General features: G+C 36.7%; 1 protein-coding gene across 2 annotated transcripts in view; it reads right to left on the reverse strand.

The window, feature by feature from the left end:
* Nucleotides 1-1,659: 1,659 nt before the first annotated feature.
* The window catches only part of LOC132172117 (ABC transporter C family member 2-like), a 41,432-nt gene continuing 25,484 nt past the window's right edge, over nucleotides 1,660-17,607 (reverse strand). For both annotated transcript variants that reach the window (XM_059583567.1, XM_059583568.1), the window contains exons 14-28: nucleotides 17,201-17,307; nucleotides 17,018-17,111; nucleotides 15,978-16,145; nucleotides 14,203-14,343; nucleotides 13,415-13,615; nucleotides 13,086-13,184; nucleotides 12,831-12,983; nucleotides 8,904-9,292; nucleotides 7,787-7,967; nucleotides 7,243-7,566; nucleotides 4,886-5,642; nucleotides 4,070-4,191; nucleotides 3,093-3,338; nucleotides 2,456-2,882; nucleotides 1,660-2,072 (exon numbers count right to left, since the gene is read on the reverse strand). In XM_059583567.1, the coding sequence (XP_059439550.1) occupies nucleotides 1,975-2,072; nucleotides 2,456-2,882; nucleotides 3,093-3,338; nucleotides 4,070-4,191; nucleotides 4,886-5,642; nucleotides 7,243-7,566; nucleotides 7,787-7,967; nucleotides 8,904-9,292; nucleotides 12,831-12,983; nucleotides 13,086-13,184; nucleotides 13,415-13,615; nucleotides 14,203-14,343; nucleotides 15,978-16,145; nucleotides 17,018-17,111; nucleotides 17,201-17,307 (3,507 nt within the window). In that variant the 3' untranslated portion in view covers nucleotides 1,660-1,974. The remainder of the gene's footprint in view (nucleotides 2,073-2,455; nucleotides 2,883-3,092; nucleotides 3,339-4,069; nucleotides 4,192-4,885; nucleotides 5,643-7,242; nucleotides 7,567-7,786; nucleotides 7,968-8,903; nucleotides 9,293-12,830; nucleotides 12,984-13,085; nucleotides 13,185-13,414; nucleotides 13,616-14,202; nucleotides 14,344-15,977; nucleotides 16,146-17,017; nucleotides 17,112-17,200; nucleotides 17,308-17,607) is intronic.

Below are 17,607 nucleotides of genomic sequence, written 5' to 3' on the forward strand. Positions count from 1 at the left end.
CAATACAAAGACCAGTGGAAAAGCGCGAAATGGGCAACTAAACATATGTAGAGTGCTGACGCCACGGCTGACGTAAGGAATCCTAGACATTAGGAAAAGGACAAGGAAGAAATCAGCCACAACATGATTGCTACAATAATGCTATCTCCCAACTAATTTGGCTGCATCCGCACTCTAATTTTTTTTTTTTTTTTGTCATTATTAAAAATCTTCTTGAGAAACCACAGCCTAATATTCTTGAGAAAAATCTTCACGAGGTACAAGTATCAGGAAAAACTTTATTTTCCTGGAATAAGAATAAAGACGTGAGCCATGAGGGATAGTTGCAGAAAAGAGTATTCTTGTGCTGCTAAACATGAGGTTATAAGAAATATGCTTTCTTCAATGTGCACAAATGGGATACTCCCCAGTGAGAAGTAGAACCGCCACCACTAGATTTAGGATTAGGGATACATGAAGCACGCTGGTAGGCCAAATATTATAAAATTTTATGTTTTTTAACTGTGCAAATATTATTTTAATAATATTTTATAATATTTTAACACCGGCCAAATATCACTACTCGGGATTACATGTGTTGCATGCAAAGACTGTAGACCAGGCTGAAAGGGACTGCTTGATACCCGTGGGGATTCTTTTGAAAAGGTCCAGAACAAAATAGGACAGAGAAATTGCCTTCTCACCTCATTTGATAAGGGAAAGCAATTTGTTCGTATATACGACTATATAGGTCTATATAGGCCGTAAAAATAAATCAGCCCGTTTGACAACTCGTTCAGTTTAACTCAATTTTAAACGATTCGAACTTGAACACACATTTCATAGTTCGGTTCGAATAAGCATTTTTGTAAACGAGTCAATCTTGAAATCCAAAAATTCGACTCGGATCGACTCGATTACAATTACAACCCTAGGTCTATAGTAATCTGACTTATTTAATTAAATGGATCAGACCTTCAATAATAACTCGCTATTTTTTATTTTTATTTTGACATGTCCACACAAGAGGATAAAGGAAAATTCGAATTAATGACCTCCGCTTCATGAGGATTGATCTCCAGCCAATTGAGCTATCCCTTAGAAACAATAACTCGCTAATTTATTGTTAGGTTCGTGTCAAAAATTGTCAATCTTAAATGTTGCATATTGTATTCGGATTGTGTCGAGACATGCGTACAAAACTATAAAGGTTAGTCGTAACTTGACACATTTACTTAAATGGTTAAATCTCTCATCCTTAACCCGTTAGTTTTGTGTTAAGTTCATGTCCAATCCGCGGGTTGTGTCAAAATTATCAACCCTACATATGAGACACCAATTGGCCACTCAACAAACATGATTAATTTTCAACTCCATAGTTTTGACTAGTGCAAAATGACGGAAAAATCCAATCCTCCATTGGGTACCAAGGAATTGGATACCCAAGGAATTGGAATTCAAGATGATAATGGCATTTGATCCATGTCGCCCACCACCTGATGAGAATAGCTTGCTTTTTTTTTTTTTTTTTTTTTTTTTTTTGACATGTCCACACGAAAGAGTGGAGGAAGATTCAAACTGAAGACCAGACGTGGTCCCCAACCAATTGAGCTACCTCTTGCAAACTAGCTTATTGTATACATACACTCATGCTCATAATTTGTGCACTTAACATTGCAGTTACAAGCAGAAAAAGCTGTTCATGGCTCATTTTGAATAAATCAGTTCAATAATTTCCTTTACAGTCCAACATTACATGATAGAAAAAGGCAATCCAACCTTTCTATACTGTATATAAAGTCAGGAACTGAAGGGCAAATTTTACATAGTGTGCCTTATTGTGCCATGCAATTCTCTCCCATGCATCTTCTTCATCCTTTGGAGATTTTTGAAGATGCTTGACAAAAAAATACAGTGGTTGCAGTCACAAATGCGTGTGAATGTGTCTGCGTCAGAGAAAGCTATGAAGCCTGTTAACTAAAACAGACATTGTGCCTACATTTGAACATGATCCCAGTCAATAGCTCTGTCGTCAAAATCATATTCCGATCGTTGAAGCCTGTTTCGAGCTAACCGGCTCATCGTAGCAAGGCCTGGAAATGAGGGAAAGAAAAATATTAGATGGAGTTGAGACTTGCTAAACAATGAAAACATGAATGAACTGGAAATTTAATATGAATAAGAATGTATAAGGTGTTTCCAAGAAATTCGGATGTTTTTTTTTCCTTGGCGGAGGTTCAAGAAATTCTGATGGCAAGTATTATCGGCACCCTATTTATGTAACCAACAAATATTGCCTGCCGTTCTGGATCTAGAAACAAGTTTATCTACCAGTCATGCAGGACCATCAAACTCCATTAAAATAAAATCCAAATCTACAAAATGCATTGATATTACAAAAACGTGCATGATTCATGAATATGGATATCGAGTTAAATGTGTAAAAGGATGATGCAACCAGTGAATTCAACTGTACCTTCAACCATCTTGTAAAGAGATGACCACCATCCATCTCTAGAGATCTGGTATTGATCAAGCGACTCTTCAATTACTTTGTCATGCTTTCCTTCCAAAACTCCCCGTAGGGTTATTACTGCATCCTTTGTTTTCTTGAGGATACTGTTCTCATCTTCTATTTCCAGACGTTGAAGATCATTCTGTGATGAGGTTAGACTAACAGCAAGGGCAAACTGGGTAGCAGCAGCCCATCGGGAAGAGGCTAGCCATCTCCTCCGTCCATCTACCTGCTTGTTCTCACCTCTTACCGACTCGTTTTCTCCTTCCCCTCCGAGTACTAAGCTGCGTAAGTACTGTGCATTTGCAGCCCCTGTACTTTGAACCATCTTAGAGAAAGCACTATCTTCATTTGACAGCAATTCCTCTGGGGAATTATATTCTAGAACCTGGTAAAGCCACAGAAATTTCATGTCAACCAAGAAAAAAGAAAACGAAATTAAAAATCTGTCTGGATTCTCAAGTTTAACAACTCATTCAAACTTGCAGTTGTCATACAAAAACGTTATTCATCTTATACAAAAGCAGCAAAAAAGAACATAACAACAGAAGAAGAAAAAACAAAAGAGCTGCAAAAGCCCTAAACATTGAAGGCATACCTGACCAGCATCAAGCAGAAGGATCCTATCACAGTCGATTATGGTATTAAGTCGATGAGCAATAATAAGCATTGTACATGATTTAAATTCTTCTCGAATAGTTTTCTGAATAAGAGCATCAGTTCTAACATCAACAGCTGCAGTAGCCTCATCAAGAACCAGTATTTTCGATCTCCGCAACAGTGCTCGAGCAAGACTTAATAGTTGCCTCTGTCCAACACTGAAATTTTCCCCTGCTTCCGAAACCTTCACAGAATACAAGCAGTCAACAGTCCCATTTTACTTGAAATTATTAAGAAGCAAAATAACATAAGGTACTTCTGTTCATAATTATAGCAATGTCTCATAACAGATTCAAGGCTATTTTGAGAAAATGAAAATACCAAAAGACAACCTATTGTTGGCAGGGGAGTGGGGAGGGGATAAACTTATCAAACAACAAAATCATCCAGAATGGACAATTTTATGATGTAGAGCATTTCACCCATCAACCCAATTCATCTAGTAAAAAAAAAATAGAAAAAAAGGAAGGAGCATTTACTCAGCATCCAGACCAAAAGAATCTAATTAATAAGTTATTATTACAAAAAATACAAGGGACATTTTGCTAACAGTTCAGAGTCACAAAAAATACAACAAAATCTAATTAATAAGTCATTATCACTCTCATCTAACAGTTACATTTTGCTTTAAATATTAAAAAAGACAAGTAAGGTCATGGTTGTAAGCGTGGGGGGCTCAATTACATGGACTGCTGTTGATAATTATAAGGGACTTCTGTTGATAATTATAGTAATGCCTCTAATAGATTTGAGGCTATTTCAATCAAATGCTATAATAAGACAATCTATCGCTGGGAAAGGGAGGGGGAGGGGGTTAAACTTATCAAACAACTAAATCATTCAGAATTGACTGCTTACGGCAGAGTGTTTCATCCATCAACCCAAATCATGTAGCAAAGAAAAATTAAAATTCACCTCAGCATCAAGACCAAAAGAATTCCTCCTGATGACATCTTTCAAATGTGCCCTCTCCAATGCCTCCCAAAGGTCAGCTTCATTGTGTTCATTGAAAGGATCAAGATTAAATCTCACAGACCCTAAGCAGTGAAATTAAATTCAAGATTAGAATAAAGCAGACTTCATTCATGTATTGTAATTAATTATAACAACCAACTAGGAAAGTATAGACTCCTATCTCCTATAAGTAAAATAAAAATATAGCCTCCTATAATTGATAACTGTGTCATACGTATCTCAACTATGGTACAGTTGAAACTTGGAGGAATCCATGACACAATGAGTAAATTTAAACAAATGAAATATAAATAGCCCAAAAGTATGCTGATTAATGAGTCGGACTTAAACCCATTAATGCCCATGGTTAGGTATGAAGCATCCTCTTTGGAAGCTTAAAACCAAGGCCAAACCAGGAAAGAAGCCCTTTTGCTTTTTAGAAGACTTTTCATTTTACCAAACGAGTTTTCTTCTATGGACCCATAGACAACATTTTTCAAATCTGGCCCCCACCAAAAACACTTCTCAATTTTCACCTTTTCAAAAACTTTACTAAACACACACCAAGTCACTTAATGAGTGTAGTCATAGAAACTCAAGCTTCCTTATTGCCCAAGAATAAGAATAAGAGAAACTCCAGCTTCCTTAATGAGTTTCATTTTGTTTGTGCAATTCCAAATAAGAATAACAGAAAACCATGTGAAGTCAATAAACGTGGAAGAGCCAATTGCAACTAAGCTGTCATCCCAATTTAAAGAAATGTTGTGGTGAGTGAACCTGAAAAGAGAACTGGCGACTGTGGTATGATTCCAAGAACTTTACGTAGATCATTCAGTCCAAACTTTGCAATGTCATAATCATCAATTAAGATCCTTCCTCTTTCCAGCTCTACAATACGAAATAAGGCATTGATCATGCTAGATTTCCCTGCCCCGGTCCTTCCAACAATTCCCACCTTGTCAGTTGGAGAAATTGTGAAAGATAACCCATGCAGGACAGGAGGAAGTTCAGGCCTATAACGGAGGACAACATCGTCAAACTTGATAGATCCTGATGAAGGCCATCCAGGAGGGGGCCGGTTGCTCTCGATAACAAGTGGAGCTTCTGAAGGCAAGTCTATATATGTGCCAACCCGCTCAACTGCATTTAAACTATTCTCAGCCAGACTTGCAAGTCTTAGTACAGCAGTCAGCAGATTTGTAATGTTTAAAGCATAACTAAGAAGAAGACCCATGGTGGAGGCAAATGCCTGCTGGTTTTCGGCCCTCCCATTCTGCATAACAGCAAAGGTTGCTGTAAACCATATCATGAGGCCTCCCAATGTTTCCAAACGGATTCCGAGCCAGCGGTTTCCACTCATGTTCACAAGGGTAAATCTAATATTGTTGTCCACAGATTTTCCATTGATGTCTGCCATCCGATCATAAGCTTTGTATGCACGAATGGTTGATAGACCATTCAGCGCTTCTCCAAATTGTGCATAAACAGGAGATCTGCTGATGGAGTCTAAGCGCTTTACTTCACGTGCTGTGCTCTAAAGAAACAAAAAGATGCTCATGTTAAAAAACACCTATTATGCTCCATAAAAATAAAATAATGCTCAACAGTAGAAATATGTATCAAGAGCCAAGGACTCAGAAATCTAATCCAATTTATCAAGGTTTGCGAGGGACTCCAAATTACCACCAGTTTTTCTAGCCAAGTGGTTCCTCTCCCTCAATGGGGGAGAGAGAGGGGGAGAAGGGGAAGAGTTATGGACTCCACCATGGGAAGGTAGGGATTTGTGGAGGGGGATTTCTGCCTCACATTCTCTAGCCCACTCTTACAGTTTTGATCAAAGGAGAGAGAGAGAGAGTCCAACTTAATACGAACTTTTGGAAAATTACAAAATCACTAAAATAAGTGTTTGTGCCAACTATGAAATAAAAAGATTTCAATAACTACAAATTGATTTATCCATAAAAATAAAAAAAAATAAAAAATAATAATAATAATAATAAGGGGAGGGGGGGTAATAAACATACACCGTCTTGGAATTAACACCCCATTTTCACTTACACCCCACCCACTTCCCAAAGTACTATTTTGACATTGACCCCTCACACCATTTTCTTGCAGTTGGCACTCACTGTTAACATTTGCCGTTAAAATGCATTGAAAATGTCATCATGTGATAAATTTATTTAAAATACCCAAAATAGTACGGTTTTAGGAGTTACAATGTTGCATTTGACATCCAAGTAACAACATATATAATAAAAATTTAGACCAGAGAGAGAGAGAGAGGGAGAGGGTCAACCTTTTTTTTACTATGTTTTCTTTGGTTGAAGGGTAAAATGGACCTTTTAAGTAAAAAATCTGCATGTGCAAGTCACATGCGCAAATATCAATCCATTTTTAACTTCAAACACTAATGGAGGGTGCAAATTGGAAAGAAATGATAGTTTGAGGGAGCCACATGTCACAAATAGTAGTTCGGTGGCTATTTGCAAATGGCCTGGTAGTTCATGGGCGGTAATTGTATTTTCCCCAAAAAGAATAACTTATAGCTATGGTATATGCACTTTACAGTGAAACAATGGGAAATGTAAGATGACTGAGATACAGCACCAAAATAAAGGCAACATTAGAGAACATCAGCTGAGATGGGTTCGTCATGTGCAACGGAAAACCAATGGCTGAACCAGCAACACAAAGTGATTGCCACATGTTGGACTTACAATGACACAAGGAAAGCTTCAAAGAAGTTAACTGAGGGAATGAGAAAGTATTGATGTGACCAAATATGGAGCAGAATGCGAGAAAAAGGTTCTCCACCACCAACCAAATTTGATTGGTATTGTTGAGTTCATCTGAATGAAATACAGGAAAAGTGAATAGAGCGTGGGTCAAATTCACCTTTACCCCCACTTACATTTAAGATAAAGAAACTTTTCTAAAAGATAGAATCGAAGAAACATTTGCGCCAGTCATTATTTTCTGTAGCCAATAAAAAACTTTCCTTGGACTTCAGTAAAATTTTCTTAATTTATGCAACATGAATCTGATCTATAGCTCCATATATTAATTAATACAACTTTTGATTCCCATAAAAATGAAGGGCATGAAGAACAGGAAGATAAGCTTTGACATACCTGATAGTATAGGTAGGCCGCATAAAACAAAACCAAAAGTGGCATTATGGCCCATAAAGACATTGTGCTCACAATTCCTATCAAGATGAAAGTAGAAAGAAGCTGTGATACTTGGCCAAGAAACATATTTACAAATGGAGCAACACTCCGATCAATGTCCCCTAGATCCTTTGCAAATCTGTTGATGATCCGTCCAAGTGGATTGGTGTGGAAGAAGACCATTGGAGCTCTTAGTATGGCCTTAAGCATGGCCTCATGCAACCTTCTGGCAGCATTAAGACTTGAAGTGATCAACCAATAAGAGTTTACCAACGTGACCAAAACCTGAAACCAGATAGGTATGGTGTGCAAAGAGATTTAAAGTTAAGATTTTCCCAGCAAATCACACACTAATTATAATATGCATTATACATCCAACTTCTCAAAATAGCAGGAAATACAGCACCTAAGCAACCAGGAGGGAGGGGAGCTTGTGCGCAGATGAATAAATAGGAAAGTTTACAATAAAAACTTTCAGCCAATTATCGTTTAACTGTACTCATACCTGACCAGATGATAGAGCTGCATATATCAGATTGTAGTAACCAGCACTGTATTTAATCGAAGTGCCTTGATCAGTCCAATGGCTTAACCAAGTGCTACTTGAAACTCGTAGAACTTCACTCATCACATAGCATAAAAAGAGTATACCAACCACCCATAGGCCTCCTAATGCATCCTTATACCTGTGCCCACAAAATTCAATAAAATCAGCAATCAAAAGAAGTAAAAATAAAAAGAAACAAGAGCCATTATGAACAGGATTAGCTGAAAGTCATCATACCTAAATTTGGGATTAGCTAAATTGTCAATGTCAAAACAGACATTCAGATTATGTTTTACAATAATTAAACACATTCAAATCAATCCTGAAAGATATACAACCTTTATTCTCCATCATTCTTGTTTTCTTTTTCTTTTTCTTTTCAATATCTTGATCTCAATCATCTTACATTTCCCATTTTCTCTTTAACTCTCTATTTTCTTCAATTTGTCTCTCAAACTCTATCTAAATCATTTTTAGCTTCCAATTCATATGGGATTTCCCCTTGACAGAGGTTCCTTAAAAGATCATGGACCCTTCCCGATGATTGCATTTTTATACTATGTTTTTGGACATACCCATATTAACTAGATTGAATAATTTAGGATATTAGCCGTTGGAAGGATAACTTTTTAAGGGATGAAAGATTCAATGCAATCTGAGTATGGAAGGAAAAGCCCTATCAGAAAAGGTAACTTGCATGCTGTTCAGATTTAAAGGATAAAAACTTATAAATAAAGAGACACTTTGCAACCATCTTTCAGCTGTCACTTCTGAATGAGACAAGCATTAAGTCCACAGTTGGAATCAAAATTCCTTTCCAAAATTATTATATAAAAAAACTATATTTGCTACAGTTTGTCTTGTTTTAAGGGAAATGCAACCCTAAAATCATCTCTAATTATCTGTAAGGATGCTCGAGGGTCAAGACAGAATACATATCCAATGTAAAATTATATATTTTGTCCATTTCTTTTACGATGCTCAGACCAAATTTGACTTTTATTTTTATAAAAATTAAGAATTACACATGAAGTTCTATAACTAAAGAGTAGAAATGAAGGCGACATTTTGTTACCTCATCAAGACATTCCAACTAACAACACCTGTCTCCCGTTCTTCCTGCTTGATAAGGACAGATTTTCCTTCCTTTGGTTTATTTGTATCGTTTGCATTCTTTGGAAAATCATTCACCAACCCATTGGCGACAGGTTTTGCGGAGGTCTTATCATCAATGTTATCACCCTCTTCCTTTTCTTCCACATATTCTTCCATCTTTCCCGCATTTTCCATTAGCTTTTGGAACAGTATGCCGTTAACAGAGAGCTCCTCAAATGTTCCCTCTTCTTTCACCATCCCTTCATGGACCAAAATGATTCTATCAACCTGTGACAGAAAATGCAACTGATTTGTGACAAGGACTCTGGTCCTTCCTCTTAGTTCTCCCTTAATGCATTTATCGAAAACCTGAAGATTATTATCAATGCAAGTTAGAACACTATAAAATAAAATGAAAGAACAGTTCAACTAAAAAATTTCAAAAGCCAAATATTTTCAAATGTCCAGAAAAATAAAAGGAAGCGAAAAAAAAAAAAAAAAAAATTACAAGATATACACAACATACCAGAGATGAGCAAAATAAATATATCAAGAAAAAAACAAAAGAAAATACATAACAAATACATGCTCATCCAATCAGTACCAAAGTCATATTACAAACATGTGTGTGTGAGTTTAGATATACACATACATAAATACATGCATCCATTGTGATGTGGCACGTGCTCTTTGGAGTGTTCTTTTTTCCCTTTTTGATGTGAACTGGGTCATGCATGGTAGGGTTATTGACCTCCTAGATTGCTGGAAAGGCCAAAGAGGTAATAAAATGGTGATAGAGGTGTGGAGAATGGCTCCTTTGTGCCTTATGTGGACTATTTGGAGGGAGAGGAATGCTCGATGTTTTGAAGATAAGGAAATGACAACGGTGGAGCTTAGCAATAGATTTCTCAAATTGTTTTTCCTTTGGGCGGGAGCCTTGAACATTCCTCAAGCTTCTACTACGCATCAATTTGTGGAATTGTGTTCTTCTTTTTATCTTTAAAGGGGTGTGTGTTTTTGTATACTTTCTGTGTACTAAGGTTGCACCCCTCTACGCTTTTTAATGAACACTTATTTATCAAAAAAAAAAATACCAAGATAAATTTTAAATTACAATAAAAAAAAATACATGCATAGTACATACATACACACGTGTGTGTGTGCGCGCGCGCGCGCGTGCGTGTGTGTGTGTGTGTGTCTGTATGTATGTATGTATGTATGTATATCCATTGATAAAAGTAGATCCTATAGTTGCTTGGGCAGGGAAAGAGAGATCGATATATCTACAGTCCAATTATGATAGAAACCAAAACTTTTTTTTTTTTTTTTTATATATATGATACACCAAATACCTGACCTAATGGAATATATAGTTTGCTAAATACTAACACACTCATAAAGGAAATAAGATAATTAGGTGGGATACTCTATTTATATTTACCACAGAACTCCTAATAACTTATGCAATTATATATATTTTTTCTGATAAGTATAACTTATGCACTTATATTATCATTCCAATTGGCAGATCCATTAATGTGGTGGATTATAAACGGATCAATTTAATTATTTTTTTCTGGAGATTGGGAATAGAGGGACTTTCTATAGGACCTATTTTGCTGACAGGATTTATGACCGCTGAGCTACTTTAGCGGCTTGGCCAGTTACTCAAGATTCCCGATGCGCAAAGTCGTGCCTTGTTGGGTAAGTAGTTGTGGAGGTTTGCTACAGAAAGGGATGCTTTGTCTAGGATGTTAGTGGACATTAGATATGATAGTATGAGGGGTGATTGGTGTTCCAAGGAGGTAGGGGGGGCCTATGGAGTGGGAGTGTGGAAATGTGTAAGGAGGGGGTGGGAAGGTTTTGCGCATCATGTGCGTTATGAGGTTGGAGATGGTTCTATAGTGTTGCTTTTGGCATGATGTGTGGTGTGGGGAACTACCTTTGAAGGTCCTTTTTCCCAGAGTTGTTCACTATTGCATGTGGTAAGAATGCATGGGTGGAGGAGAATATCCAGTTCCAAAATAGTAACATTCATTGGAATATTTTGTTTATTCAACTAATGCATGATTGGAAGGTGGATGTGGTCTCTCAATTCTTTGAGCTGTTGTACTCCCAAAAAGTTAGGTATGGAGGTGATGATACAATTTGTTCGGTTCCATCAAAAAGGAAGTCTTACTATCAAGTATTGTCTAATCTTGTATGGTCCACTTTTCCTTGCAAGAATATTTGGAAAGTTAAGGCTCCCCCGAGAGTGGCACTCTTTGTGTGGATGGCAATTCTAGGAAAAATCTTAACTTTGGCTCATTTACATAAGAGGAATATTATTGTGCTGGAGTGGTGTTGTATGTGTAAAAATTGTGGAGAGTCTATCGACCATTTATTCCTTCATGGTGAGGTTGCAATAGAGATGTGAAATGTGCTTCTTCAACTTGAAGAAGCTTTTTGGTGTTGCTTAGGTTATGCCTCGCAGGGTGAGCAAGTTGTTGGGAAGTTAGAGGGGACAGTTGGAAAATCGTCTTGCATTGCACATATGGAGGATGGCTCCATTGTGTTTGATGTTGTGTCTTTGGCGAGAGCGGAATACACGAAGCTTTGACGAGTGTGAGAATGGTTTGCTCGATTTGAAGAAGTTGATGCTACAAACCCTATATACATGGAGAGTGGCATGGCATACTTTTTCTAAGTTTTTAGCTTTATGTTCTTTCTTTTATAAGTAATTTTCTAAAGGTTAGGAAATGAATCAGATCCTTGCATGTGTGAATCAGATGGGGAGTCTGTTGATCATCTCTTTCTTCACTGTGGGGCGGCGCGCACCATGTGGAATACCATTTTCGTTCGGTTTGGTTTGTGTTGGGTTATGCCGGGTAACGCTAAGGAGTTGTTTGCTTCTTGGTGGTCGGGTGGTAAAACCAGCAGCGCCGTTGTATGGAAGATGGTTTCTCTATGCCTTATGTGGAGCATTTGGAACAAGAGAAATGCTAAATGTTTTGAGGACTCGTCTAGGAATATAGAGGACCTTATTCATTTTTTCTTGTACACTCTTTTCTCTTGGACTGCTGGTTGGCTAGCGCCTATAGTAATCAGCTTCCAAGATTTTCTTTTTATGTTCTCTTCTTCTTTCTCTCCTTCTTAGTCGCTCTCTTGTATACTCTTGGTGTACTAGGGTTGCGCCCCTCTGCGCTCTTATCTATATATCTTTACTTATCAAAAAAAATTTCTAAAGGTTAGGAGTTTTATTGTATGCTTCTTGTGTACTTAGATTACCCCCATCAGCGCTTTCATTGAATATACATTATTTATCAGAAAAAAGAATATGAGACACATGCTTGCCTTCTACTAACCTAAATAATTCTCGAATGTCTCCTTGAAGGTGGAAAGTTTCCATAACACACATCATGACCAAAAACAAACTATTCTACTTCCTATTATGTACTAAAGCCAAAATACTTTTCCCCACGCACTATTCTGACCCAGACATCCCCATATTTAAGTCCCAAAACCTTCTCCAAAAATAACCCCTCCTTCTACTCACCTCAGCACTATAGGCATTCACTTAATAGTGCTTACTTAGTGGCACTCAAATTTGCATATATATATAGACATAATTAAAGAGGAAGACAGAATTTTGAAATGTGTGTATGTGTGCATCAACTCTTCTATTCAATGTTGAAGTAGTTCAGTTCAATCTAAAATATAATCCAGAGGAAGATTTTAGAAATACAATCTATAATCCTGATTACTGCAAACCAGGCCTAAACCTTTTTAGATGAAATTATAAGGCTCCACGCAATTTTAAAATGACCATAGATTATATTGTATCACATATAGTTTGAAGTACAATGTAGAAGCAACATGGAACCATAAGTCTTTAAGTAGATTAAAATTGCCTAACATGAACAGTTACCTGTCGAGCCACATGAGCATCCAGAGCGCTTAAGGGGTCATCAAAAATGTATACGTCAGAATTAGAGTACACAGCTCTGGCCATAGACACTCTTTGTTTTTGCCCACCACTAATATTGACCCCTCTCTCACCAATCTCAGTAAGATCACCTCCCTATTTATTAAGCAAGACAGGTTACAACAGTTAAATAATATGTGACTGTATGAGAAACTCCTTAAAATGCACTTCCATTATAGGACATTGTGAAACCCTTACAGGTAGTAGGTCAAGGTCATGCCGCAATGCAGTCACATCAATTGCCTTCTGGTATCTTGCTGATTGAAAAGCAGATCCAAATAAAATGTTATCACGCACCTGTGAAGTTAAAAAGAAAAAACTATGAAGGTCACCAAATTCAAACAATAACAAGAAAGACCACTTGAGCCAAACTTATCCATCAAAGCAGCCCTAAGCATTTTAGTTTAAGCAATAAACAGAATTATCAATAGAAAGGTTTGTAAGATTGACAGGAAGCTAATTAAGTTTTGCAATTTCATATATTTATTTTAGACTATACTATAAAATATAAGCTTTCTGCAACTTACAGTTGCATTGAAAATCCATGAAACTTGTGGAACATAGGCAACTGCTCCTCTCATAACAACACTGGTATCTAAGACTGGAGGAAGCTCCCCAAGCATTGCAGAAACAAGTGATGTCTTCCCTTCTCCAGTACTGCCAACAATTGCAACTAAGCTACCAACAGGTATATCCAAATTGATATTTGACAATGTGGGCGTCTCTGCCTGAGGAAAAAATAAAAATTAAAAAACTCAAGGGCTGCAAGTTTTCAGGAAAAAGAAGCAACCCTAGAAAGCTTCCAGTACTCAAATTCTCACCAAGTACAAGACAACATAGAGCTATCATACAAGCAAGCAACTATCAAGAAAACAAATGGTATTAGCACAAATGCACAAAAACGATTAACATGGGATTTGTCCTTGTACCATAGTGCTATCAGAAAGCACGCTTTTTACCCTACTTATTTCATGTTATAACATTCTCTAATTGGGAACATTTTGAAGTGTCCATCTAGAAATAACTACCCACCATTTTGCTGAAAGGATTCAAAATATTCTTTTAACCTGGGAGCTCAAGGAAAAAAAGGAAGTTGAACATCTGAGTACCAGTTTTTCTTAAATGCAATCATTATAGTAGCATGAATTATTTCAAAGGTCCATAAAAAATAAAACCAACTGAGAATCATAAGAGAGAAATAGACTTCGAGGATAAATCAGAAACATACATATCATGGTAGTAAATTGGTGTGCTTATGTGTGAGAATGTATGCATGAACAATAACAGATAAAAGCAATTACATTAAAAAATAGACCTTAGAATCCCAAGAAAAGTATCCATTCTTGATTGAGATAGCTGGTAGTCCTGGATCAAGAGGTGGGTTTGGTAGAAGAATTCTTTCTTCAGCTAAGAGTAGCTCCTCAAGTCGCTTTAAGGATACATTTGCATTAACCACCTGCCAAACTAAGGCAGCATTAGAAGCAAGGAAACAATACATTGGTATTAATCATCTGCCAAACCAAGGCAGCATTATAAGTAGGAAAAACAACACAACCAGTTTAAGTAAGTCGTTTTTCTTTTAATAAGTAAACGCAAATGTATTAAAAAAGCGCAAAGGCGCAACTCATATACACAGGAAGTATACAGGAGAAACGCCTAACTAGAAAAAAGAAAACAAAAAAGGATCAAGAGCAGTTTAAGTAAATTGCTGAAGAAGCAACTTCCATATGTTTATTTAACGCACTTTTTTTATGGAAAGTTATACAAATTCCTAGTGGGTCTTTAACCTGCAACCACGCTCTCCACCCTTTTCTAATAGGGAGAAGATGCCACTTGAGCTGGACTCATTGGTAAAATGCTATGTCGAAATATATGATATATAAGAATTTTTAATTGAAGTGTAGGATAGTGTAAGTCATATGAAATTCTTATATTTGAAATTCCATCCACCAAATTACAATTAAAATCTAGTGAAAACATATAATAGTTAAGTCAAACTTGCCTCTCCCACAAGCTTCCTTATTTAGATGGCTAAAAGGCAGTATATAGGATATGAATACAATGCCCTTGTTTATATAGAGCTAAACAGATAAATAGATCCTTATTGTAAATGACAACCAAAAGGGATATCTCACTGCCGCCTCATTGGGATGCAGGGCTTTAGTGATATTGAGACAATTAAGTGGTAGGAGGGGTTCCCTTGAAGCAGCATTATTGGTTAGCAAAATCAAAAGGTCCAAGAGGATGAAAAATTGTTAGAAAATTGTTGGAAGGAAATCAGCAAGATTTGATGGCAGTGACACAAAATAGTGGAGGCCAAAATATTTCCATGTGATCCTTGGTCATAGAAGAGAAGCTGAAGATTACATTTAGTAGAAAAGGTGATGTTGCAAAAGATATGTCACAATAGCAATAACAACAGTGGTTCTAAAAGGAATATTCAATGGAGAAACAGGACAAAATAGAGGGTTGCAGACTTGCAGTAGAATGAAAGAAAATAGGTTGGGAGAAGCCCGGGAGGGTGGTTGTGGCGAGAAAGATAGAGAGAAGAATTTGAAATAGTAGAAGAAGAGGTGGTGATAGCTGCCAAGGCCACATATCTCCTTCTGATGCGGGACAAAATAATCACAAAAATCACAGAGTAAAATTAGGTCAAAGAAAGGAGAAAGAAGTTAAAAGAGGAGAGCGAAAGAAGCTAGAAAGAGAGAAGTCGGGAAGAGAAAGGGGAAGACGAGAGAAAGAGGGAAAAAGCAAGCTAGGGCAAAGAGGGAGAAAGAAGAGGGTGTTAAAATTTTGATTAAATGATTAAATTTGCCTCTTCTTATAAGCTTAAGCTTTTTGGCCAAGTGGTGATTTAACATAGTATTAGAGCCAAAGATCTTGAATTCTAATCCACGACCTTTGGCTCTAATACAATATTAAATTACTTGAGCAATACACGTCACTACTCAGATTAAGGGACAAGGAGCAGAAAATGCGTAAGCAGACAAATGACGGCCATTATTATCTATCCTACCTACACATGAAAGCAACGTACAAAAATATTCGAGTAGTATGTGAGATATGTGACCAAGGTGAAGAAGACAGAACCTGAGTTATTATATTAGGGAGCATGAATAAGGGGAAGCGAAGCACTGCGAACAGAGAAAGGGAAGTAAATGCTCTCGCAGGTGTCAGATCACCCCCAAGCAAAGTGAACATTCCAAATGAAATCACAGTAACCACAACTGGTATGCTATTTAGTATAAATCCATTGCACTGCAAAACAAGGGAAAGAGTTAGGAAAATGAAAAAGATAGCATGGACATGGTCCCAAGATTTTAACATCATTCATAGAGAAAACCCAAGTAGAATACTATAAAGCTAATTAACAGCTCATGTTAACATAAAACTTGCCAATCACAAGCCCAAATATTAGGGGTACATAACAGATGGACCAGTCTCGTCAAACATAACAAAATATTCATATGTTAAAAGACAAGAAAAAACTGCCAAAAAAAGAAGGGGAGGTCATAGTTAGTGATCAGTTATTATCTGAACTAAGCACTACACACTATTAACAGCTCTGGTTATGAAACAAGGACCCTACACTTCTTTTTTTCTTTTTGTTTTCTTTTCTATTCAGGAAAATGGTCACAAATGCTTGATAAGACTTCCATCTCAACGCCAACACAAAATGGTGATTTATTTAGTCGGCATTCAAGCTTAATTTTCAGGCCCTTCATATCGATTTCAGAGTCGGACCTCTAGCCATGGCTACAGTACTGTGAACAGTACCAATGGAAAAATATATATATATATATATATTTCCCCCAAATCTTGACCTGTGTCAAAATTGTAGGAGAAGAAATCCAGGTGACCATGAGCATGTATGTAATCAATTTGTTTACTTTTTTTTGGGCTAGGCAAGAATATGTGTGACTTGTCCATGCAACAGGAAGAAATGACTACAGTTCTATAATTACCAAGTGGCCAAGTAGTTATTCTTCTTAAATAGAAAAATAAATCAATCACCTATAATACATAAAGTGTATCTAAGATAAGACTGGAGAAGAACATATTAATACATTTTTTAATTATTGTAATAGTAAAAAAAAAACAGTAATTATTGAACATGTCATATGACATACCGCTCCTAGTAGAGATGCTTTACGGAACCAAGACAATTCATCAGTCCGAACACTTTGTACTTTAGATTGGAAACTACTCTCCCATGCATAACATCTGTACCATTTCAGCATAGACAATCAAAATTATTAAAATGCCTATATCACACAAAAGGTCACAAAAACTGTACTAAAAATAAATCATACTTCACAGTGTCCATGGCAGCCAATATTTCATTCATGAGACCGATTCTCTTGTCTGTACGCTGTAACCCCTCCTTAGACAATTTCTGCATTTTGCTTATCACAAGCGTCTGTTCCCACAAAATAACTAAAAAGATTATGGACGGTCCATTTCACTAAATAATTAATGTCAGATGCAGACATGTGAAACAAAATAGAGCCATAATACAATCAACACAACGACCAAAATAAATAACTATAAATTTGATTCAGTAAGTAGAGTCAGATTAATAGACTTTGGATTACCTACCACCAAGATTTTTAGATCCAAACACTGACATGATCTACTGCCCTTAAAGTGAAAGTTTTACAAATTTGATGATAGAATATCACAGAAGTTATAAAAAGAAGCAAATATTTGAGACAATCAA

The sequence above is a fragment of the Corylus avellana genome, chromosome ca2, assembly GCF_901000735.1.
Source record: "Corylus avellana chromosome ca2, CavTom2PMs-1.0".
NCBI lineage: Eukaryota > Viridiplantae > Streptophyta > Magnoliopsida > Fagales > Betulaceae > Corylus > Corylus avellana.